Source organism: Naumovozyma dairenensis, chromosome 11, assembly GCF_000227115.2.
Source record: "Naumovozyma dairenensis CBS 421 chromosome 11, complete genome".
Lineage (NCBI taxonomy): Eukaryota > Fungi > Ascomycota > Saccharomycetes > Saccharomycetales > Saccharomycetaceae > Naumovozyma > Naumovozyma dairenensis.
The window spans coordinates 622,600-648,641 of NC_016489.1; the positions used below are offsets into that span (position 1 = coordinate 622,600).

Sequence of the window (26,042 nt, forward strand, 5' to 3'; positions counted from 1 at the left end):
CTAATAAAACAGATATTTCTTTCCAACTTTATGCAAATGCTAACAATTCATTTTGGCATGAAAAACTGTATATCAAATAAATTATTTTGGTACCATTATCAATTCCTTCTTTTATGATATGACCACTTTCAGACATGATTTGCCAATTTTTCGATGACTTGCACCGAAGATAGAAGGGTTAGAAATGGTAGCCACACTATTGTCTAAGAAGTTCAAGGCTAACTTATTTGTTATTGTTGCAATCTATCTCGGTATAAGCTTTTACGTAATCTTAGGTATAACACCGAATAAGATGGATCCCCCTCCTGACAGAATTCTATCTTTTACATTTCAGTGGTCTTCTTGTAACGAGAGATATCTTTATCAACATTTTTATCGTTTCTTTTGCCTTATGAAAAATAACTTACTTGTGGGAGTAACGAACGATCTCAAATAAATCAGCTTCAAAAACCTGGATGGTAGAAAATAACTGATGGAGTACTTGCCTAACTAGTGACGGTATTTACAACTTTATTATTATTGGAATGCTGAATCCCTCTGTCAAAATAGAAGATAGTTCAGATCATGAGCAAAACTTGGATACTTACCGTTTAATGTAGAAATCTTGCCATTGAGTTTTTTAGAACCGATAATGGACAATTTAGCACGTTCGATTCTTTAAGAAAACGGGTTTATTAGCGGTACCATATTTGCTGACTGATTGAAGGCGTTTGTATAGCTGCCTCAGCAAATGAAATCGTAATTTATTTTGGACGTATGGTTTGTGGACCAGAACTTCTTGACCAAATGACAAAAGACTTGAAACACTGGAACGAAGGTGCAATGCTCGGGCCGAGTGACGAAGTGAATCTATATACAGACTTTCCCTTATTAAATCAGAAGATAAGACATGTAGAAAGGCACACTTTGAGGTAGCAACTTAGAGTTAAGTAATGTACGACAAACGTCCATACCAGTAAAATCCAGAAGTCCCATTGTTAGAAGATGAATTCCAACTGAAGTTTACAATAATAAAATACCTTATTTACTGAAGACAGCTGAATTACACGGTATATATATCCTGGTGTCATAAGTTCGGAGCTCCAAAAATAAATATAAATTACCCTCCTCCCTTATGACCACCCATGACATTGGTGCCCACTAATATGAAACGTTATATATATTTTCAGTATTCAACGCCATTAAAAAAAAATATGGCTCTTTTGTGAAAATATCCTTGTGAACTTTGTGTATTTGCCGCAACATGTATCTCATCGATTAACTCTTCCTTCCTGTTTCAGTCTATATCTATTCAATTTAAGACATTCAATAGTGAAGAGACCCATAAGAGTGCAACATCTATTTTTTTCCCACAGTATGGCGCCCCCATCATGTGAAGACTCGTAGTAACCACTGGTAACAAACGGTTACCAATGGTAACTGTCGGTCCTTCGGACTTGGGCGTGTAACTCCTTCCTAATCCGGAAACCACTTACACAGCCCGGGGCCATTGTTTACTTTTCCTTTCTGGGACCGATGGCCCTTAATTTTGATGCTTTTGTGGCACCAGCACTTTCTTTCTTTGAGACAATGGAGGAACCCTTTGTGTTGTGTCTGAAGTTATCCTAAAAAAGAGTAATGGCTCCCATGACTCAAATGGGTAAAGAACGGTTGCTACGTATGGATTTAGCAGTCACTTTGAACGTTTGGTGCTTTACAATTATAATGAGATGGAACACTTAAGAAAAAATGGTAGAATACCTGTCGGAAATTGAGTACTTTCGGGTAAGACAAGATATCAATCTCCTGTCTGGTAAATATTTAAGTATCACCAGGAAAATTCACTTGGGGTAGCCTTCAAAATGGTTCTACTTTCCTCAAGATCCCTATTTTTTCAAACGAAGAAGTGTATCAAAAGTTGACCACAACATACTAATTCTCCATCTCTCTTTCCTTTTTCTTTGTCTTTGTAATTATTCATTTTTTTCTAACAGTTTTGCACATTAAAGTATTCTCAGCCTTTTAATTGAAGCACAACAAAATAAAAAATAATTATTATAAAAAGATAAGATTAAGTTTCCGTATTGCTCCCTATATATAAAATTTTGAGCTAGTGATGTTACAAACAGTTCGTACCCTCAAGAACTCAAGTGACTATGAAAAAGTGGATCTAATAGAAGCAGTGTTAGATCCTATCACCAAAAGAGTCCTTAAACTTCAAGGCGACTCAATGCCCAATCACAACCTTATTTCGAACAAGGTACAAATCAATATTATTGAACTCCCAACTCCTGAACCTACTTCTCCAGAGGAAAGGGAACGAAGGACAATGCCAGGAAACTAAGACAACTCAATGGGGTGGGGGTCCCTATAGTGGCAAGAAGCTATGTAATGCGTGTGGGTTTTTTTTATTTGAAACGGAAAGGTATCATGGTATCAGAAATGGTAGTGCAGTGATGAGACACAGAAGATGTAAGAATCCCAAGTAACGTTTGAATCCTGATATATTCGATGTTGATGATGAATATATGAGGAAATTGAGAAATGATAAAAGTATCAACGAGAATTTCCAAGATATTCCATTATCTTTTCTTTTTCAATAGGAGTATTTCCATATTCTTCACATTTTAATTGGATCCCAATGGCACCGTATATGTTCCACTAGATAATATAACGTCCACCTTTACAGTATATAATAACATTAATAATATTCTGAATAAATTTGTAACACTAATAATAGTCCGAATAATAACTATAATAATATAATTAAAAGAAACATATAATATATTATATGTTTCAATAATTGTCTGAATGTTTTTGTAGCTATAAAGCTTGTTCAGAAGTATTACAGATTCAGACGCCTGATTACTGTCCGTTTTCAGACAGTTGCATCAGTCGCGCGGTGTTATTATTTGTGTATTCCTTCTTTCAATGTCAGAGTTAATTTTGATTGATCAAACCTCCTTGATATATGGACATATATTAGAGCAACTCCTATAGTTTTCCCCAGGATTCCAGCTATATTCACTTGTTTCTGACAAATAATTCAGCTGGAATGTCTAAATAATTAATAATCTTCCAAAAAAAAAATATCGGAATATTCGACGTAGATCTTTTATATCAAATCTTCTAGAATATTTTCCGCAAGCAAACTTCGAAATGAATCCAGTTAACCGCCCGAAGCCTACACCAACCACCGCCAACATCTTCACAGTTGAAGAGTTAATGCATAGAAAACGTTGTTTCTTAGATATGGGATTGTTTTTCAGGATCTTGGTTTTTCTATATAGGCAAATTAATCTATCCCATGGTGGGTCCTAATACAGGAAAAATTATGGGTTCCTCACCTTTCCCAAGCGGAATGCCTCCATGTACACCATGGCAAATACCTTTACCTAACAATAATTCCAGAAATATCTGGTGTCCTTAATTTGTTTGCCGATCATATTGCTTATATTTTTAGTAACCGTAATCCGCTCTCAAATCATATTACTGTTTCCAGTACCGTTTCCACCACCAAAGTTCAAATGGAAAAGAAGAAGGGAAGGTGAACAATTCACATGTGGTCAAGTTGAGAGGAACTGACAGTAGACAGTAAAGTAGTGATTTTTCACAAATCTGTAGGTCAATTTGGAACCTATTTATATGAGGTTGAAAACATATTACGATACAGAAATTTCAACTTCCAGAATTGGTTACCAAAGACCAAGAGGAGTCTTAATATGTTTTGAGGATAAGAATATTTCTGAAACAATTTTTGATAATTAGAAAGTGACAGATGTCTTGACAAAGATTTTTAGTTCCAGTTTTTAATAAACCCCTTCATCGCATTCTTTTGTTATCTTTTTAAATTCTTTTCTTTGCTTAAATCCTAAATGACAATTAATGGCCTTTTTACCAAGAAATACATTAATAAATAAGCCATGTAACATATGAAAAATAATAAAATGTACGCTGCAAGTCAACTTCCTTGAAGAAAAAGTAACTGTAGTTCTTTTGGTTTCCTATGAGGGTAATCGGAAGTCAATTATTGTCCTGCAGCATACAATAGTCCCATGTGCCTGATCATTTATTCGAAGTGTACAAAGAGAAATTAGTAAAAAATAAAAAAAAATTGAGGTATTTAAACTATTGAATTATTACGGGGAACCGTTAGATTGGAAGGAACCACCAAGGAAATTTATTTGGTGTTAGATGTAATTTACCTCTTTTTGATAATTCAGAGTTATTTTATTAACCACGTTCAGGTATAATATATGGGTTGGTTTTAGTTACTTATTTTATACGGTAAGCAGAGGGGATAATAAGGTGACTACGTAAAGGCTCTAAGATCGGTAACCTTCTCTGAAGTAGCCTCGATTGCCAAGTTCTTATTAGTAGTTCTTGGAAGAGTCTCTTTAGTATAGAACATATTTTGAAAAGCTTTACTTTAACAATATTTTACAACTAATTAGGTGTCTATGTACATAATCAAAGGTGGTAGGGGTAAATTTTTATATAGAGAAATTGCCATGATGAGGGGTGAAAATCCTGTGTAATTTTGCATATTTATTTCACTTTTTACTGACACTATAAATCATTATATACGGCGCTGAGAGAGTGTCACAGGCAATGTCACTCCAAGCTAGAGACCATATAAAGAAGAAATAAGTATTAGAAGTCCCTATGATCTTCTTTCGTGACGGGCGTTCAGAGCAAACATAATGGTTCATAAGCTGTACTTACTTCTAGAATTTTAATCAGTGGTTATATCTGGTTCCTTTAATAAAAAGAAAAAATACATAAATATCTGCCATATCGTTGAAGGAATATAATCGATATTTTATTTCCTCAAAAACCGAACTCAGGGACCACATATTTAAATGTCAATCATATATCATTCGTACTAGTTCTCGTTGTTGATCTTTTATCTAGAATGTATTGAATTTGTTTGTCCATTGCCATGGTCTCGTCTTGCAATCAAAATTTTTTTCCTTGATCCCGCGCTTCTTTAATATGGGAAAACTCGGGTGGGTGGCGGTAAGAACATTTTTAACAACATTTTGACTCAATTCAGTCGAGAAAAAGAACAAGACATGCTCCATCCTAAATAGAAGAATTAGGTTGGTTGCGACTGATATTTATACATTACAAATATTGACAACAGGATAGGTTGTCTTATTGCGCTTTACTAGCTCTTCTATTCTACATTATCACGTCATTGAACATCGTATAGTCCGCTATCATTCATTTGTCAAGCAACGATCCTAAACCTACCATATTTATTCACGTAGAAGAAAACAAACGACAATAAACACTGCATATATCCAGCATTATAGCATACGCGTTACTATACCAATCTAACGAGCATACTTTCATATTCCCATCCCAAGTTTTGCCTATAATAACGACCTCCTTTCCATTACTAGCAACGATAACGAAAATAATACTCCGACAAATATTACTCTATAAAAAACAACGATTATATAATCAAAAGAAAATATGGGTACTCCTCCAACTATTCAAGAAGTGGTTTACACTTTTGTACAAACATATTATGATAGAATGCAAAATGATCCAATTAGAATGTCCAGCTTGTACTCGACTACTGCCGAATTCACTCATATAAATTATAACGCTCATTTGGACCCAAACGATACCAAGGCTGATAATGATCTTATTTTACCAACTATTAAATTAATTGGTAGAGAAAACGTTTACAAATTCTACAAGAGACATAAGGAGAAAATTTCCAATATTAATTTCAAGTTGAATTCTGTTGATTTCCAATCCACTAATAATAATAATATTTTAATTATGACATACGGTGAACTATTCTGGAAAAATAATAATGACAATGATATCGGACCAACTTTTAAATTCGTTCAAACTTTCATCTTGAATTCATTGAATAGTTACTATACCAAATTCGATATCGTTAATGATTTCATTAAATTCATACCTGATGATTTGGAGAATTATGTCATAATATCGCAACAAGATGAACAACAAGGAAAAGTGGAAGATCCAGTAAATTACAACATAGGGACTAAACATGAAATTAGGAAGGAAGAACAGGATGCAATAACTAAAGGTTTTCTCAAAGAAGAGAAAGACGCAAAGAAGGAAGAAAAATCCGTGGAACAAAATATAGCAAAGGCTCCAACCCACGAAGAACTCAAAGAGACACCGTCGAAAAGTGATATAAAAGAGGGTAAAGAAGAATTATCATTATCCGAAAAGCACCTGTCAAATAAAACGAAGGCGGAAATAGATGAAAAGATGAACGAATCTGAAATAGTACCAAAGAAACCTTTGAAAACAACATCTCCAACTATTGCTGATGATGAGAATATAAATAGTGTGGATGAAAAACACCATCTCGAGAAAAAGCAGCATACAAAACAAAATAAGGCAGAAAAGAAAAGTCACCCTCATCAACATCAATCCCATGACGATATAAAAAGTGCAGAAAACGAAAAAGGAAAAGAAAAAGAAATATCCAAACTGAAAAATAGTCAACCAATTAAAAATGATGGAGCAGAAGAGAATATATCCGGACCAACGAAAGCTGCTGCTGCTTCATCCATAACCGTTCCGGTCACTTTTACTTCTACAAATCTAGAAAAGGAAAAAACGACCGAGCATGTTGCCCCAAAGCTTACAGTAAGGGAAGAATCAAACGAAAATAAGAAAAAAGTGGAAGATGAAGAGATAGCAACGAAGCCATCCAAGGAAGTAAGCGGACCACAGCCAGTTTCTTCTTCCTCTTCCTCTTCTGTTACTGGAGAAGCCATACCACCAACATCAAGTGCTTCAACATCTATTACTACGGTCGAATCACCTATTGCAAATAAAATGTCTACAAGTACTACAGCTGTCCGAGAAACTGATGAAAAACCCAAGACAGAACCTGCAGTAACACCTGTAGTTACACATGCACCTGCTCCAGTACCTCCAATGAAAATGACATGGGCATCTAAATTGTCAGATAAAGTTAAAGTCGTGAAAGCTACTCCTGTTATTACCGCAGCATCAAATTCAAATGCATCTGATGACTCCCCCACTAATAAGAAATCAAATGCTAATAAAATAATTAATAAGAATTTCGTTGAATTCACCAAAGAAGCATCTCAATATCGATTAGATCATAGTAATAGAAATGGTACTTTTGAGATGGGTAACCGTAACAATAGTAACAAAGGCAATAATATCAGTAAAAGAAGGCATGGGAATGTTAATAAAGATGGGTATTTCCCTATTTTTGTTCGTGGTATTGGATCCATGAAAGAAGAAAAATTGAAGTCACTTCTAGAGAAACAATTTGGCCCAATTATGAAAATGTATATGGGTGACAACTTTTCAGTTGTCGATTTTGCCAATCAAGAAAATCAAAGTCAAGCTTTAGATAAGAAATTCTTCAAACTTGCCGATGGTACTGAACTTCTTTTAGAAAAGAAGACTGCAAGGAAAAATAATAATAACAACAATAACACTAACTCTACTAATTATTCAAACTCTCGTCCAAGGAAGTATAATAACAACAACACCCACAATTTTAACGATAGTATAAATAAAAAGTCCGACTGATTGAATTTAACTGAAAGCATCGATAAAAATAAAACATATCCTAAAGAAACGCAATATAAATTGTAAAAGAAGGGACGACGATTTGGAATTAACGGAACGCCGACAACGCCACTACCGCTACCGCCATTAGTACCACAGGTGTACAATCAATATAATATATAGGGAGGCCTCATAAAAACTGCAACGACAGAATCAATAGAAACGATGTAGTTCATCTCCTTTGTACATATACGTATATATAAAAATACATAAAAAAATATAAGTAAAAAAAAGTATAATATAATGAAACGACTTAGAGAAACGAAGATGAAGTGAAGCTTTTTTAGTTTTTAGTTTCTTTTCTGTCTTTTTATGTTTGTGACGCATTTTCTAAAGCCGTATAACGCGACGATTAAATTTGGTGAAAACTACAAACCGACGCAACTTTTTTTCGTTGTTTGGAAAACGCTCACTTTCTCAAAGTTTGTTCAGTTTCCATTATATCAACATCCTTCTCAAGAACTACTTTACGTACAAGGTGTTTTATAGACAGTTTACAATAAGATCAAGCAGGTGTTCATCGATTCAATCCTTCCATCGAAATCAATAACAACCAATTAAAAACAAAAACTAACAATGGATTCTAAAACCCCAGTTACTTTAGCTAAAGTCATTAAAGTCTTAGGTAGAACCGGTTCTCGTGGTGGTGTTACTCAAGTTCGTGTTGAATTCTTGGAAGATACTTCCCGTACTATCGTTAGAAACGTTAAGGGTCCAGTTAGAGAAAACGATATTTTGGTCTTGATGGAATCTGAACGTGAAGCTCGTCGTTTACGTTAAGGAAATTGAAATCAATTTAACATAATGTTTTATTTTTTTCCCCTTCATATTTCTACTTTCTATTTTATCTCACATTTAAGTTTTTTTTTTTCAATTGGTTGTTGATTGATTTTTTATCTATTTATTATTATTATTTGTTTTGCTTTTTTGTTAGGTCACTGGTGCTTATTATTACATTGCTATTTGGGTTTGAATTTGTTATGGCCAGCCATATGATTGCTTATTGTATAAAAAGACAAGACCTTTTTATGAGAGAAGTAGAAAATAAGTGATGCTTATTACTTCTATTTTAATGTCTTCTTTTGTTATCAGTTTTTAAGTGTCAAAAAAAACGAAAGGAGCTCAAGAGGTACTTCAATGTTGCTATTACTATCTTTCCAATGCTTTGGCTTGCTTTTTTTTTTATAAAGTCCTCAATTTAAACATCACAATGATTTGGAAGTTTGATGAGTGTTATTGTTGTCATATAAGGAAAAAATTGAATGATTGAAGTTATTCAATTTCTACTGGTTTCTTATATAAGCACAACATACCAACGCAAGAGAAACTTTCTTAGTGAAGATTATAACTCAGGAATATAAAGAAAAAGAACCTCCGGAAAGTTAGATAATATTTGTTGCAGGAATCCCTCTAATATATCGGTTTGAAGTACCGACGGTCCGTGTCTTTCATACATCTTACTGCCGAATATTCAGATGCGTCTCCCTTATTTTTTTTGATACGTTTCAAGAACAAAGCAACAAAATGTTGAAGACGGAACGGATAGAAGAATGATGCTACGAATCACTTATTGTTATCAAATTGAATCTCATTGAGAAAAATGAAGAGTTCTTTAATGACCTTTGTACTAGATGTGCAATAAATGATTGTTTTATCCCATTGATTCATATTGTAGTCCATATTCATACGTGCGTTCAATATGGATAATAAGAATTGACCAAAAGTAGGTAAATATAATAAATAAATAATAAATAATTAATTTCTGACCGTGTGAATTTGTGACGTTTATATGTATGTATTTTTTTATTTTAGTTTTTAATTAAAATTTTAAAATTGAAATGTAAGGATGTATAATCCCCGATGTCTGGATGTTAAAGACCGGCGGTCACTCTGATAGAAAATGTGACAAAAACTTGAAAATTGCACATTTCAGTCTTAGACTGAAAAAATTAATTATATAAGATCATATGAATTGAAAAATTAGCTTAATGCGCCTTAGCTCAGAGCAACGTCTTAGGGGACCAAATTGCTACGTTCTTATCTATTTTTGCATCATATAGATCCTAATCAAACGGTGTTCTACTTCTATGTCGGTTCTATGTGTTCGTTCATTAATTATTGTATACTTAATATAACCAAAAATAGTGGTACCCTAATAATATGACTTTACCCTCAATATATGCTACCGGACGAGATAAGATCGATTCATTGTCGAAAAGTCATTCTCATAGATCGCCCGGCATTACATCATCCTCTTCTTCCTTAGATGAATTGAAATCATTTTCAGATCCTAAAACAAGCCATGGCACCAAGTATTCGATTGAAGATCTTGACCGAATAATACTCCAGAAGAACGGCCATAATGACAATAACAATAATGAAAGCACTATTACTCAACAATATAATGATAATATACCGCATGAATTAAATCCATATTCAATTGCCGAAAAACACGAATCCAATGATGATTTAGAAGATGACATTCCCATGGTGGATATAAATGATGAGAATGAAATTGAGCAACTCTTGAATTATTTATCTAATGAACGAAGTACTTTTACTTCAACTCGAAGTAAGACATTGCAAGACGATTATAGGAGTAATACCAGCATGGTACCACAGCAAGAACAATTATATGAATACCAACAATGGGAACAAGAGCAAGAACACTTTACTAATAATGTGTCAATCTTACAAAATGAGTGTGTAAGTGGTGTTAATTCTATAGCCAATGAAAATACCAATAACGTGGCTCTACCGAAGTTGAAGACCATGTTTGTTATCGACACAAATTTCATCATTTCCCATTTGAATACTTTAGAACATTTAAGACAACTTTACAGTGTATATCATCATATAATTGTAATCCCAAACACTGTCCTTCAAGAATTAGATGGATTAAAATCTTCAAGAAATAACGATAATTTTAATAATAAATCAACAACAGTCGCCAGTTTGGCAAGATCGGGAAATCAATGGATATACAAAAATTTAGCTAATGTTCAATCTGGTGTCGTCGGACAGAAATTAAGAGAAAGGCTAAACCCAAATTTAACTAAGGATGATTCTATCTTGGATTGTTGTCTTTACTTCAAGGAAAAATTAAACTGCTTTGTCATTCTTTTATCTAATGATAAGAATTTATGTTTAAAGGCATTGACTGAGAATATCTTGACAGTTTCATATAGGGATGGAATGACTGCTGAATTAATTGCTACCAAAGCTTATCAAGAAAATATATCAAGATATGGTGGTTCTGGTACATTGTCAAATGAGCAACAAAGAAACGCTGAAGGTATCCATAAACATATAACCACAACACCATCAATTTCATCCCCGAGTTCTGAACTATCACTACAACAACAACGGTTTATTGTAGAAGATGTGTCTAAATATATTTATGAGGAAATTTATTCTCTTGTTTCTGTGGCCATTGAACATGTTCTAATTGAAGAATATGGTGAAGATTTGGAATATTTAGGATTCGACGAATCACAAATTAAGACACTGCGTGATTGTACCAAAATTCTCTATAAATATTGGATATCTGTATTTTCTGAGTATTTTAAAAAATCAAAACTGAAACAGAATGATTGGAAAGATTTACCTCAATGTTTAATTAATGCTCCATTGAAAAGCAATGATTTGAAAATTTTTGTTCAATTTTGGCAAGATATTTTACAAAATCTATATCAAAAGCGAACTCATAGAGAAATAGAAAGACTAAATTCATTTTTTACTCAATTTCATGAATTATTATCTCGATTAAGTTAAGTTAGAGCTTGGTTAGGAAGAGTGCTGAAGGAAATAACGATGTTTATTGTATAATACGTAATAGTATTATCATTAGATAAATACATGTATATATATTCCAACTTTTTTTATTCGTAGTGGCTACGTCGTTTGTATATAAAATTGCAAATACGTAAGTACATACAAAGTAAAGTTTATATCAGAACATTCTCTTTTGCCAGGATCAATTCATTTTGTCATCATAATTTCATGTTATGTCGCTTCAGACAATCTTAATTACCCGTTTGCGAAGTTATAGAGACATAACAGCTACAACAAATAGAAATTTAAGACTTTCACAAGGCAGGTAAATAAAATCTAAAGGATGTTATTGAATAGTAATACAAAACCTTTTCACATATCCTCCATTTCGTAGCTCTCAGAGTCCTTTTCTTTAGAAACCTTTTTTGTAGTTTGTCGTTTTTTCCCATGTTCGTCATCATCAATGACAAATTTTCTTAATTTTGACTTTAATGTTCCCTTCGTTTCACCAATGGCAGTATTGATGATAGTAATTACTGGGCCCCATAAATCAAACTTATGAATAAAATAAAATGTTACAACGGAAATTATTATTAACGTAACGAAAAGTGGATTTTTAATAACAATCATAAATTCATTCCAACCAAGAACAACTAAGAGACAATAGATCCAAATAGGGATATGTGTTGTAGTCGTAATGATTGACCTCTTAGCATCTAATACAGTTAAGTTGATTTGTCTTCTGAATTGACTTAGGATTTTTTCCTTTTGTAATTCATTGAAAATATGAGCAAATCTATTAGTATGATAAATACCTAATTCGTCTTCATATTCTTTTTCTTCATCATCATTATCATCATCGTCATCGGATTCATTGCCAAGAGGCGATGATACATCAGGGATTATTTCAATATTATATGAAGTTTTTGCTAAAGAGAGAACTGTAAATACCTCTAAAGCATGTTCTTTAGCAAGGGCAAATGCTTGATCAATTTCATCTTCATTTGTCCATAACCTTGGAGCATCGTTATGATCATATCTAAATTTATTTTCAAATCTATCTCTAAGAATACTTACAACGGTATCTTCCTTTAAATAATCGCGGACTGTTGTACTTAATGAATACCAAGCATGCGATCTAATTCTCTTATATGCTAGCCTGTTGTCTTCCTCACTTAAACCCAATCTAAAATCATAGTCCATGTCATCGTCATTGTTAACATCTTTTTTGACACGATATTTCTTTAAAGTGGATTCATTTATACTTTCAAAATTTGCCAAGATAATATCCCAAACCTTCAGAGACGGATGTGATAAATTAAAGATTGTCATCTCTTTAATTTTGTTTGATATTGTTTTATTTGATTTGGATATGATTGAATTCAATTCCTTTTCACGTAATTTATCATAAGATTCCATAACACGTTCTCTGAAAATATCAGAAATTCCGTCAGTTTCGGATAGAAGGTCTAAATTTTGAAAATTTAATAATACAGAGCTGAACTTACCGATAATTATTGTTTTATTTGAATTTAATTTTTCAATGAATGAAGGAGAGGATGGATCTTTAGCGTTAACATTTGATTCAAAAGTCAATAATAAATCAGTGGACAAGTCTTCCAGGAAAGTGTTTATAGTTTCCAAAAATTTGGAATCGATTTTATTCAACAATTCGGTTCTTTTTTCTTGATATACAACTTGATTATAACGAGAAGCATGCTGATCATATTCCTGTACTGCTAAATTTTTAATTTTTTGTAGGAAACTAGTTAATAAATCCATATCTTTAACCATTGAATTAATTTCCAAATTATATTCGGTGATCAATTTTACAAAACATTCATTTAATATTTCATCAGTTTTAAATCTTGCAACAAGGATTTGTTGCGTAGGTAAATCTAGATCTTTATTATTTTCAATTTGTTCCCAACAATTCTCCGCATACATGGACCAACCTTCTAAGGGTAAGGGATGATGATAATTTTCCTTAAACAAAGATCCATCCTCCACAGGTAATTTGTTAAAGGAATCACCTAATTGTTTAACATCTTTAACGAATTGATCATATTGCAATAATTTATGACCTAACCCAATAAATTCTAAATCAAAGAAATCATAAAGTGTTGTATCTTTACATTCATCAGGTTTACTTAATTCAGTCCAAATTTTCTCCAATTCATTAACTAAAGTTTCCTTTAATGAATCCATTGGTGTAACACGCACATGGTCTCTAATAACGAACAATAATAAAACTTTATGATCACTCTTACTTTTAACAGTTTTCCCAAATAAAGATAAATTAACTTCAAAGACAGTTTTCAAAAGCGCCATATTATTCCCTTGATATAACCCAATTTGTTGTTCCCACATATTAACTAATAAAACCTCAGAAACTGCAATTGCGAAAAGAGCAGCTTTCCTTTCAAAATCTTGATCTTCTCCCCTTTCTGAACCATCAGAACCTTCCACATCTAATATAAACATGTCTGATAATGTAGGTGTTTGAGAAGAATTTGTGGTGTTGATTGTATGAGTATGCGATAACCAGATCCCCTTTGTTGTTTGTTGTCTTTTAATTTGAGCATCCATAGTATCAAATGATGTATTGAATAGGATGTTCAATAATGTTGATTTCCCTGATGATTGAGAACCAAACACAGAAATGACATGATAGTCTGATGTGGTTTCATCGTCTTTACCATTCGTTGAAGATAAACATTTACTAAAGTACGCAATGGTATCCTTTGCAAAATGTTTCTTTTCATCAATTAATTGGATAGCTTCATTAGATCCTTGCTGTTGATTGTTGTCGTCGGACATAGTTCCCCCAATTTTCAAGGTTTTTAAATGTGTACAATAAGACGACTTGAATATCCCTGCTTTTTCAAGAGCTTAACTTAGAATATTCGGTTTATTATTATATTCTATTCCAGGATCGTAGCAGCTCTATGATTGAATACAACAGATACTTCTCCGTCCAGGTTTGAGCATAAGTAGTAGTACGTAGACAGTTTCACCTCACGCACCTATCTTCTTCTTCTTCTTCTTGTTAAGTTTCTTTGGAATGTTGCAACTTTCCAAATATCTGAGGAAAGTTTGGGATGTCTGGGTGAATAAGTTGTGATTAAAAAATTATTGGAAATTATTTTAATTTGTGACATGGCATAAATGTGACGTAACAATAGGGGTTTCACTACAAGCGACTTATATTATTTAGAACACGAAGATATGATAAGACATGATACAAAGGATTCTTCTACCTTTCCCAAGAAAGAGCTCTTATGCACCTAACGTTATCAATGGTATTGAAGCAATAGTTGTGTTTGTAAGAGGATAACTTGGATGACTCAAAGAAAAAGCTGCTTAGTTGACTATATTTTTTGAAGAGTTTTCAGTTCTAGTTCATTTGGAGGAAATTACTGGCAAAAGATATTGTGAAAGAAAAAAAAACGAAGATGTCCAAGGTAGCAATAAATGATGGTTCTTTGTTAATGTAGGACTTAACTATTCAAATTGTCTTATATAACTACTATTAACTGGAATTGTATAGCACCACTTTAGGGCGATAATTTCCATGTTTTCTTGCATTGTTTAGAGTGGCATTATATACTCTACCAGGATTTACATTAAAGGTCATGTTCGCGACAGCTGTCTACGTAGGTACGTAGGTAATCAAATCTTCATCTAAATCAATCTTAGATTTCCTCTTTTTTTGATAATTTTTCCTTTATATCCTGTACCTTAATACCAAACCTACATTATCTCCCCCCTAGCTACTTGTTTCCTGTGGCGTTGAACATGCTTGAGGTCCAACTTTGGTACTTTATGTAAGAAAAAAAGGCTACGCTTCAATATCCACAATTTCACAACCTTATGTACTATTGTAAAAGAATTCGGGTCAAGAAAAATAAACCTGAGGATTGTATGTGTTATAGTTTAAGTAATAGGTCTTAACGTTGGACTATATATTATTTTATCTAGAATCATATAGAACGCCCACTAAGTATTCGATATGATTCATCAAGAAACATGTTATTTGTGGCGTTGTATGTATGGACCCTAGGGCTGGATGTTTAAATAGTTTTCCCCAGCCCTAACCTCTTGGTCGTGAAAAAACTGCTGAAAAATTTCCCTGAAAGTTTATTATCATCGAGTTGTTTTAAAGGTGAGAGATACACTTGTATACACTTGTATACACTTGTACATATAATAACGTATTGAATTGAATTGGAACAGCAAGGACTCTTTTTTGTTTAGTAGCTACTCTAGGAACACTCATCGAGGTGAAATCAACTAAAAAATAAGAACATTATTATTATTTGCTTAACAGATTATTATGGAGGACCCCGCCAAGGCTAATGCCGTCCAAGCCAAATTAGCTAAGACTTTACAAAGATTTGAAACTAAAATTAAAGCAGGAGATTATTATGAAGCTCATCAAACTCTTCGAACCATTGCTAATAGATATGTACGAAGCAAATCATATGAACATGCCATTGAATTAGTATATCAAGGTGCTACTTCTTTATTGAAGGCTAAACAAGGTGGCTCAGGTACGGATTTAATCTTTTATCTATTAGAAATTTATGACGTAGCAGAAATTAGGCAATCAAAGGACTCAATTTCAAGATTAATTCAATTGTTAGTGCTTGTCGATGCAACGGAACCAAATTTAAAAGATGTGGCTACTGCTATGAATAATTGGTCCATTAAATTTGGCGAATATAAATTCGGTGATCCTTATATACATAACGTCATTGCATTGAAATTATTGGCAAATGATCATGTTTATGAAGCAGAGAGATTTTTCGTCTTGGGGACTCAAGAATCTGTTGATAAATATGTGACTCTAATTTGGGATTGGTTCTTACAAGCAACCGAGGATGCAAACGCAAACGAAAATACAAGCGAACATGTTGATGTATGCGATTTCTTTAGTAGATTGGTTTTCAATTACTTATTCATTTTAAATATTAAATTTGCTCGTTTAGCATCTAGTACATTCTTGAATTTATTCATGGAAAAGTTCAAACCATCACACGAAATTATTGAAAAGGGGAATGCTGATAATAAAATTGTTTTCTTTAGAGATATTCAATATCAAGATTTAAATTTCCTACAATTAATTCTTTTAACATGCCAATCGAGAGACAAATCATTGTTTTTGAATTTGAAAGATCATTATACGGAATCAGCAAGTAAATATCATTCTCAACTAGAATTTTTAGGTCAAGAATATTTCGGTATAGTTGCTCCAAGACAATCAAATTTCTTACAAGATATGATGTCTGGCTTCCTCGGTGGTGGAAATTAAACTAATATCAACCACCTCATATGAAAATATGAACTATATAAACTCTTCTATATACAAACATTATATCCGTATCATCCCTTTATCTTATATATATATAAGTATGTCTATAATATTTAAACGCCGTATAGAAATTTACAAGAATGCACCAGTCATCATACCTATATATGCATATATATTTTTTGGATTTCCAATCAACCCTTCATTATGGAAGACCTATTCAAGGCCTCTAATAATTCTGGTCGTTTTGCTATCTCTAACTGTTCCACAGCATCTTTATATGGGAAGAATTTTCTCTTTCTCTTCTCTGATTCAGGGTATATGTCAGGCATAGATTCAATTTCTAATTCATAGAAATGGAATTCACTTCTTGGTGGATGTAAAATAATATCATCGTTTCTCTTTCGTTCATCTTTAAATTTTAAATTCCATTCCTTCGGTGGTCTCATATCTTCCACAATACCCAATGAACCTACAATTTTACCAAGACAACCAGCTTCCTCCCAAGTTTCTCTTTGAGCTGTCAAGGAAAAATCATCAATCTCATCAGTTTCTACACCACCTTTAGGTAAAATCCATTTCTTCTTATGCGCTGATGATGATACCATTAATACTTGCCTTTTATCTTTACTAAGACAGACACATCCAGCAACAATTCTAGCACCAGTCACTGACGAATACAATTGATTCTCTCTACCGACTCTTGGTTTATCAACTTTTTCAAATATTCTTGCCTCACTTATCATCTGAAATCGTACCTGTTTATGTAGTTTTGCTGTAGCCTATAACTTCATACATAAGATACATAAATCAACATTATAAAGAATGTAGCATACAAAGGATCAACTAGCTTGCCTAAGAAAGATGCATAACATCAACTAATTGATCATTCGAAACTTTTTGTTGATATTTCTTTTACAAATGATATTTGTAGATTTACGTACGTTAAGAAAACAACTTACACCAATTGCGCTTGGGTTTTCAAAGGACTTACTTGTTACTTGATACGAAAACAAGGTGGAAGATCCAAGATATGAAATAGTGTCTATGAATTATCAAGCTACAATATATGTCTAAGAACTTCTCATCACAACTAGGATAACAATATCTAGTTACCTACTTGCATACATTTATCTAACGAAGAGGAAAATACTTAAAAAGTTCAACTGCTAGAGGCAAACAAGAAGAGATGCCGGAAAGATCATTTGTTATCGATACATCTAATCAGATACCATATGTACCACCTCTACCTACTGAATCTGTTTCAAGATTTCAACTGCAACAGCAACAACAGCAACAGCAACAACAACAACAACAACAACAACAACAACAACATAAAGCCAATATGAATACAACTGCTTATGAAAGTCATCAGAAAAACAACAGTGCTATGCCTAATACATCTATAACAGCTTCAAAAGCGATTGGAGGACAGCCTTACAGCACAGCTTCTACTTCAGAGTCCACTAAGATTTCAACAAGTCTACCATCGTCTACATCACCAAATTCTATTGATACAATGGATTCAAACAATAAAGCAACCCTATTGACAAATCCAAGAAAGAAAAGAAAGAAACCAATTAAATCATGTTCATTTTGCCGTCAAAGAAAATTGAAATGTAATCAAGAAAGGCCAGTTTGCTCTACATGCAAGACAAGGAATTTTGTAACTTGTGTTTATACTGATTATACGGGATCCCCATCTCCTAATGAAAGGAATAATCATACAGATGATACTAGTAATAGTGATCAAAATCTTGATGTTTATAATGTTACTGATGTGGGAAGTACCAATGCAGCACTATTGGAAAGAATACATCAGTTAGAAAAGCAACTAGCCACACAAACTAACTCCTCGGCATCACCATTGTCACCATCTTTTTCTTCTTCACCAATAGCAACAGCATCTTCTGAATCATGCATGAATCCGTTTAAAGATTACTACTACATTCAAACGAAAACGTCTGCTAGAAGAGTTATGTATGGACCTACTTCAATGAGAACTTTGATCATGAAAAATACTTGGGGTTTTGTTGATAAATATACACAATTATGGTCAAAAGTTAAAGAAGATAGAACTAAATGGAAAAAAAAGAGGAAAGTTCCTGAAAATGACGAATTGGGACTTTTAGAACAACAGTTTGGAGTAAATTACCAAGAACATGATGATAACAACACTACTACAAGCAACATGAATAATCAAAATACAACCATCTATGAATCTTTAATTGAAGAAGTTGCTGCAGATTTACCAGATTATAAGAAAATTTTATCTCTCATAGAATTTTTCTTTAATAAAAAAATTCCAACCTTTTCGATTTTAATATTGTTTTTGATAAAAATAAAGTTATTAGGGATTTCGGCACTACTTTCATATCTACCAAAGATATCAAAACATTTTGTAGCATGCCGAGAAAGGAACGTCACCCATTACTTTGATTCCCACTTTGAAAAAAATTACTACCCCATTGGTGTTGTTATTATGATATTAGCATTCACTTATTATTATGATGATATACCGAAATCAATTCAAAAATTCTTGACTATGTTAGGTGGATTTGCAAGTGCCAAGACCTCATATATTGAAAAGGCTCAATTTTTATTATTAAGAGTTTGTTATCTAGAAACATATCGTGGTCAAAATGATGCAACTCCTATAGAAGGTGTGATTAATCAATTAATAAGTACATCATTTAGGCTAGGATTACATCTTAATTTGAAAGAAGATCTTAATGGACATGAAACTACCGTGGGAAGAATAAAATCTATTGAAAATTTATGGGTATGGATCGTTTACCAAGATTATAAATTATCATTTCTTAATGGGAGACCGTTACTTATAAGTAACTATCATTTTAATGCGAAAAATTGGAAAATGGATCCAACTGACGCTCCCTCGGTTTCCAAGATGAAACGATTTTTACAATTGGCAAGGCCCATGGTTAATGAAGTTCATGATGAAACTTGTGTTCCTAAATTAAATTCTCATTGTGAAAGCCTGTTAAAATTTGTGGATGTTGAGTTTCCCCCATTGAAACATTATACTGAGATGAGCTTAATTAATATAACATTAATTGAAGATATTAGAATATTGGGATCAGTTTTAGATATGTTGATCACTTTTTATTCATTGAGATTTGCTGTCTTAAGGGAAAGATCACTTGCTTTGAAGAATCAATTAATTCATACTATCTTAGTATCATTTTCATTGTCCATTAATTTCATGAATTTGATGTATGAATGCGATAAAGATAAGTTCCCCAAATTAATGGATAATAAAGTTCAAACTCCAACACCATACTTATCACATTCGTTATCATTATTAAATGGATTATTTCCAAGGACGCTTGCAACATTTTGTGGCTTCATTTATCTAAAATTAACATTATTTGAAAGTGGATTAATATTAGCATTAGATTTACAAACAGAAGAATGGAAATTGGGATCTCTTAGAGTACCACCTAATACAAATATTCATCTACTGGCATCGTATAATATCTATCGGAGAATTTTCGATTCATGGTTCCAAATGGATTCAGATTATAAGAGAATATTATTTAGATCTCATGCATTTATGGTTACAATGGCTTTGGAGAGGGTTTGTAGAACTGTTTTGGATAAGACTATTGAATATAGAAAGAAAGCTGAAACAACTTGGTTGAGCCAAACTCAAAAAGAGGTTGAATCCAACAATATTGGTAATATCCAGGTGGATGAAAACCATAATGGGAGCCAAATAGGATCTAATCCTGCAGCGACAGGGGCAAGCTCAAACTCAGTAAGCGGAGAAAGAAGAAATGATGAAGCTACTCCTCTTGCCTCTATGATGAATGGAACGCAGCAGCAACAACTTCAAGAACAACAACAAGGTTTCCAATCACCATCTCGATTGCTATCTCGAACGTCCCATTTACCCATAGACTTATTATGTAGCAAAGAACTGCCAGAAACAGCGAAGAAAAGTGATAATGGAATATTCCCCGAATCTTTAGAAACGACCATTGGGAATATGAATAATGGAACTAAAGAGAATGCTAATAATAATGCAGAAAAACAAAACATGTTTACTCATGATAACATCAATATGACACATCCGAAACAGTTAGCTACTATCAACGAACAATTCGAGGGTGCTGCGGCTCCATCTTCCACCAGCATGATTACAAATACAATTACAAATACAAATTTGAATACGAATATGAATATAAATACGTTTGAGAGTGAAGAATATGAACCTGAAATTGCTCAAATGTTAACTAATGAATTTTGGGAAAGTTATAATATTGGATGGGATCAGCTATTGAAACAAGCAGATTCTCAAAATATCTTATCTGATTTAGCAGACGATTTTAACTTATTCTAAAACCTGTATATATGCACTTGGGGTCTTATTTATATTATAAATTAATCCTATTTTTTATCTCAACAGATTAGTCACTTCAATCCACCACATTAGATAAATGACATTAACATATACGTAAAGTTAACTGGATTAAACTTGCCCTCTCAGGCAATTTAGGTTTAAAAGGTATAGCCCTATCCATTTATTTTCCAGCCCTCTCAGACAACGTTACCCTGAGCCTTTCCCTTCCCCTAAAAAACGAAGCTTCGATGATAGGCTGCAAACGCCAACCCAAAACCGTTTACAATCTAAGAGGGGGGAAATCAATCAACCAGAAAAAGCGTCACACTTTCAAAAACGTCGCATTAAGGGGTGCGTCACATATTTATATCCATATAAAATCCCCTCCCCAATTTGACGGACGGCACGGAGTACCACTTAGTCACTCAGTCACTCACTCTACGAAGAGAAATAGACGAAACTACTATACTGAAAGGGATTGGATTGAAAAGGGACACTATGACATATAGGTTAGACTATATAAGAAAATCATCTCTCTCTCTCTCTCTCTCTCTGGATTGCAAAAAGATAATGAACTACTTCCTTGTTAAACCTGTAATCCCTCAATACTGAAACGTGGTAGCCTATCAATATGCAATATCCTATACCATCCAGAATGAAGCCATCTGCCACTGATTCTACCGTTTACCCAACTGGAATAGCTGCAAATGCACCAGAAAGAAAGAATAAAGATGAAGCTTCCTCAAGTGTTCAAGATCCACAATCTAAAAACTTACACGCATTAATTCAAAGATTTAAGTTTAAAAGAGTCCTAGATTCAAACCCTCAAACAAAAGTACTTTCACTATTAGGATTGATCGATAATAAAGACGCTATAATCACTGTGGAAAAGACTCATTTTATCTTTGGGCAAACTAAGAAAACAGATCCTGAAAGTGGTCGTAATACCCCCATCTTTTATCAATGCGAAGATGAATATTCTTGCATTAATGGAATTGAAGATATAAGACAAATTTCAGCCCATGATATTTACTATTGGGGGCTTTCTGTTTTAAGACAGAATTTAACAAATAACCCTACTGCAAAGATTAATTTGATTTGGCCAGCTAATTTTATCCATATCAAGAAATACGATCAACAAAATTTACATCTAGTGAAGGAAACCCCTGATATGTATCAAAGGATTGTGAAACCTTACATCGATGAAATGATCCAGGGGAACAATCTCGCATGGGTCAACAAAATTCTTTACGAAGATGCAGAATCTGATAGAATCATTTATAAAGATTTCCCACAAGATAAGGACGCTTCCGATCCCACAGCTCTAAAGAAGGAAAATGGGTTAATCATCTTACCTGATACAAATTGGGATGGTATTAATTTGGATTCTCTTTATTTGGTAGCGTTGACTTATAGAGATGATATTAAATCTCTGAGAGATTTGAAACAATGTGATCAAGCTTGGCTAATTGAATTGAATAGGAAGATCAAATCCGTCATTCCTGCATGTTATAATTATGCAATTCATGCGGATGAACTGAGAATATTCGTTCATTATCAACCTTCTTATTATCACTTCCATTTACATATTGTTCATGTAAGGCAACCGGGGATTAATAGTGGTATGGCTTTGGGAAAAGCCGTACTATTAGATGATATCATTGAAACTTTAAATTATATGGGTCCCGAGGGATTTATGAGAAAAACAATCACATATTCCATTGGGGAACGCCATGATTTATGGAGAAGAGGTTTTGATAAAGAAGTAGAATTACAATTAGAGAGAGATGGAATACCAAAGGTACCTAACATCGTTAATGAATTCGATTATCATGGTGGATTCGGTCCCAATGATGATGGCGATGACCATGAAGGTAATGGAAATAATTGAATTAGATTGAATTGAATTGAATAGAGCTGGCTCTTCTTTTCTTTCTTCATTGCCTGGCGATTTTATTTTCTTTTCTGATTTTTTTCATTCTTAACTTACGTTTGTATTTAACGTTATATATATTCTAACATTTTTTAAATATTCAGGGACTACCTAAAAAACAATAGCAGTACTAAATTGAAACTAAATAGAACCTAGCATTATAATGGGTCTTATCTTCATAGCTTTAGAGAGCTTAACACTCCTTATGATGTGCGAGATCCTGCCTGACAACAAGAAAGAAGGAAATGAGAAAGGAAAAAATACAATAATAAAGAGGGGAATAGCTAATCTATTGCACATATGGTAGCGCCGTGTATTTTGTTGATCTCTAAACAGGTGTGATGTGTGGGTGTAAATATTTTTCTTTACTCTTGGTGGTGTGAAAAATTTCATCATTACAAGATCGTCTTGAAATCTTTCTTCAATAGATAAAGATTTGGATGGTCTAGAATTGTTAATTCAAATTCATCAGTAAATTTTTCTTTGTCAAGAGAACCTGTATTAAGAAATAAAAAAAAAAACACCAATCATTTTGGCAATGTCGGATTCTATTTCTGTCGATGCGTTGGCTGAACAATTCAGTCAAATTGGGTTTGAAGATGCTAAAGTTAAAGAAATTACTAAAAACAAGAAAGTTTCAGATTCATTATCTCAATTAATCTCTCAAGCTCCAAAGGATTATCAATGGAATAAATCCACTAGAGCTCTTGTCCATAATTTGGCCACTTTAATCAAAGGTTCTTCTTTAGATAAGTCTGAATTGATCGTTAATGGAATCATTAATGAAGATCTGAAAACTAATTTACAAATCTCTGCTGCTTTCAAATATATCAAGGCAAAGGGTACTGATGCCACTCAAGTGGAAATGAATGAAAATTCTGGTGTTGGTATTGTAGTTACAGATGATGATGTTAGAAAATCTGTTCAAAATTATATTGAAGAGAATAAAGAAGCCATTTTGGAGCAACGTTATAAGTTGGTTCCTGGACTTTTTGCCAATATCAAAAATTTACCTGAATTGAAATGGGCTGATCCTCGTAGTTTTAAACCAATTATTGATGAAGAAATCTTGAAAGTGCTGGGGCCAAAGGATGAAAGAGATTTAGTTAAAAAGAAACCAACTAAGGATTCCACCAAAAAAAATGATAACAAAAAGAAGGTAAGTAAGGAAACCAATAAAAATGCAAATGAACCTGAAAGAACAATGTTTAATGAAGGGTTCTTAGGTGATTTACATAAAGTTGGTGAAAATCCTCAAGCTTATCCAGAATTGATGGAAGAACATTTGAAAGTCACGGGTGGTAAAGTACGTACAAGATTCCCACCTGAACCAAATGGATATTTACATATTGGACATTCTAAAGCTATCATGGTCAATTTTGGTTATGCTAAATATCATGATGGTGTTTGTTATTTACGATTCGATGATACCAATCCGGAAGCTGAAGCACCTGAATATTTCGAATCCATTAAGAGAATGGTTCATTGGTTAGGATTCACACCATGGAAAATTACTTATTCAAGTGATTATTTTGATAAATTATATGATTTGGCTGAATTATTAATAAATAATGGTAAAGGTTATATTTGTCATTGTACCGCTGAAGAAATTAAAAGAGGTCGTGGTATTAAAGAAGATGGTACACCAGGTGGTGAAAGACATGCATGTAAACATCGTGACAGACCAATTGAAGAAAATTTGCAAGAATTTAGAAATATGAGAGATGGTAAATATCAACCCGGTGAAGCTATCTTAAGAATGAAACAAGATTTAACATCACCAAGTCCACAAATGTGGGACCTTATTGCATACAGAGTACTGAATGCTGCACATCCAAGAACTGGTACTAAATGGAAGATTTATCCAACATATGATTTTACTCATTGTTTGGTCGATTCATTTGAAAATATTACACATTCTTTATGTACCACTGAGTTTTATCTTTCCAGAGAGAGTTATGAATGGTTATGTGATCAAGTCCATGTATTTAGACCAGCACAAAGAGAGTATGGTCGTTTAAATATTACTGGTACAGTGCTTTCTAAGAGAAAGATTGCTAAACTTGTTGATGAAAAATTTGTTAGAGGTTGGGATGATCCAAGATTATTTACATTGGAAGCTATTCGTAGACGTGGTGTACCACCGGGATCTATCTTATCATTCATTAATACCTTGGGTGTCACTACAAGTACTACTAACATTCAAGTGGTTAGATTTGAAAGTGCAATTAGAAAATATTTAGAAGATACTACACCAAGATTAATGTTTATTCTTGATCCAATTGAAGTCATTGTGGATAATTTATCCGATGATTATGAGGAATTAGTCACTATACCATATAGAGCTGGTACACCAGAATTTGGTGAGAGGACTGTTCCATTTACTAACAAATTTTTCATTGAAAGGTCAGATTTCTCTGAAGTGACAGATGATAAAGAATTTTTCAGATTGACACCAAATCAATCTGTTGGATTAATTAAAGTCCCACATACAGTTTCTTTCCAAAGTGTTGAAAAGGATGCTTCAGGTAAGATTACGAAGGTTCATGTTAAATATGAAAATGAACCATTGCCCGAAGGTACCAAGGCAATGAGACCAAAGACATATATTCAATGGGTTCCAGTGTCATCTAAGTATAATTCACCAGTTAAGATTGCTGAAACAAGGGTTTACAACCAATTATTCAAATCAGAGAATCCATCATCTCATCCAGATGGATATTTGAAAGATATTAATGATGAAAGTGAAATTATTTATGATAACTCTGTAGTGGAACATAATTTTGATCATGTTTTGAAGAATGGTCCATGGATTGTTGATTCTATTAAGAAATCAGAATTTTATGTTGAAGAGGATAAAGAGGGTAAAGAAATTAATAGATTCCAGGCTATGAGAGTTGGTTATTTCACTTTGGATAAAGAAAGTACTAATGATAAGATTATCTTGAATAGAATTGTTAGTCTTAAGGAGAGTTCGAAGTAAATCTTGCTCTTATAATAAAGTATATTATATGTATATGTACGCTAATAGTTATATTTAATTGAAAGAACAAGAAAAACAGAATTTCATATCA

General features: G+C 33.1%; 9 protein-coding genes across 9 annotated transcripts; 7 read left to right on the forward strand and 2 right to left on the reverse strand.

Annotated features, from left to right (window-relative positions):
• Positions 1–5,460: 5,460 nt before the first annotated feature.
• Positions 5,461–7,548, forward strand: BRE5 (Bre5p; the record flags this gene model as incomplete). Its single annotated transcript, XM_003672664.1, has 1 exon — positions 5,461–7,548. The coding sequence occupies one exon, from the start codon at positions 5,461–5,463 to the stop codon at positions 7,546–7,548; it is 2,088 nt and encodes a 695-aa protein (XP_003672712.1).
• A 615-nt stretch (positions 7,549–8,163) lies between these two features.
• RPS28A (40S ribosomal protein eS28) lies at positions 8,164–8,367 on the forward strand (the record flags this gene model as incomplete). Its single annotated transcript, XM_003672665.1, has 1 exon — positions 8,164–8,367. One exon carries the CDS (start codon positions 8,164–8,166, stop codon positions 8,365–8,367), a length of 204 nt encoding a protein of 67 aa, XP_003672713.1.
• A 1,380-nt stretch (positions 8,368–9,747) lies between these two features.
• SWT1 (mRNA-processing endoribonuclease) lies at positions 9,748–11,361 on the forward strand (the record flags this gene model as incomplete). Its single annotated transcript, XM_003672666.1, has 1 exon — positions 9,748–11,361. The coding sequence occupies one exon, from the start codon at positions 9,748–9,750 to the stop codon at positions 11,359–11,361; it is 1,614 nt and encodes a 537-aa protein (XP_003672714.1).
• Positions 11,362–11,733: 372 nt separating this feature from the next.
• SEY1 (dynamin-like GTPase SEY1) lies at positions 11,734–14,181 on the reverse strand (the record flags this gene model as incomplete). The annotated part of the gene is made up of 1 exon (XM_003672667.1): positions 11,734–14,181. One exon carries the CDS (start codon positions 14,179–14,181, stop codon positions 11,734–11,736), a length of 2,448 nt encoding a protein of 815 aa, XP_003672715.1.
• A 1,516-nt stretch (positions 14,182–15,697) lies between these two features.
• GET4 lies at positions 15,698–16,675 on the forward strand (the record flags this gene model as incomplete). The annotated part of the gene is made up of 1 exon (XM_003672668.1): positions 15,698–16,675. The coding sequence occupies one exon, from the start codon at positions 15,698–15,700 to the stop codon at positions 16,673–16,675; it is 978 nt and encodes a 325-aa protein (XP_003672716.1).
• A 191-nt stretch (positions 16,676–16,866) lies between these two features.
• DDP1 (polyphosphatase DDP1) lies at positions 16,867–17,418 on the reverse strand (the record flags this gene model as incomplete). The annotated part of the gene is made up of 1 exon (XM_003672669.1): positions 16,867–17,418. The coding sequence occupies one exon, from the start codon at positions 17,416–17,418 to the stop codon at positions 16,867–16,869; it is 552 nt and encodes a 183-aa protein (XP_003672717.1).
• Positions 17,419–17,861: 443 nt separating this feature from the next.
• NDAI0K02840 (Zn(II)2Cys6 transcription factor) lies at positions 17,862–21,035 on the forward strand (the record flags this gene model as incomplete). Its single annotated transcript, XM_003672670.1, has 1 exon — positions 17,862–21,035. The coding sequence occupies one exon, from the start codon at positions 17,862–17,864 to the stop codon at positions 21,033–21,035; it is 3,174 nt and encodes a 1,057-aa protein (XP_003672718.1).
• A 631-nt stretch (positions 21,036–21,666) lies between these two features.
• On the forward strand, positions 21,667–22,926 carry DCS2 (5'-(N(7)-methyl 5'-triphosphoguanosine)-(mRNA) diphosphatase; the record flags this gene model as incomplete). The annotated part of the gene is made up of 1 exon (XM_003672671.1): positions 21,667–22,926. The coding sequence occupies one exon, from the start codon at positions 21,667–21,669 to the stop codon at positions 22,924–22,926; it is 1,260 nt and encodes a 419-aa protein (XP_003672719.1).
• Positions 22,927–23,506: 580 nt separating this feature from the next.
• GLN4 (glutamine--tRNA ligase) lies at positions 23,507–25,951 on the forward strand (the record flags this gene model as incomplete). Its single annotated transcript, XM_003672672.1, has 1 exon — positions 23,507–25,951. The coding sequence occupies one exon, from the start codon at positions 23,507–23,509 to the stop codon at positions 25,949–25,951; it is 2,445 nt and encodes an 814-aa protein (XP_003672720.1).
• Positions 25,952–26,042: the final 91 nt, after the last annotated feature.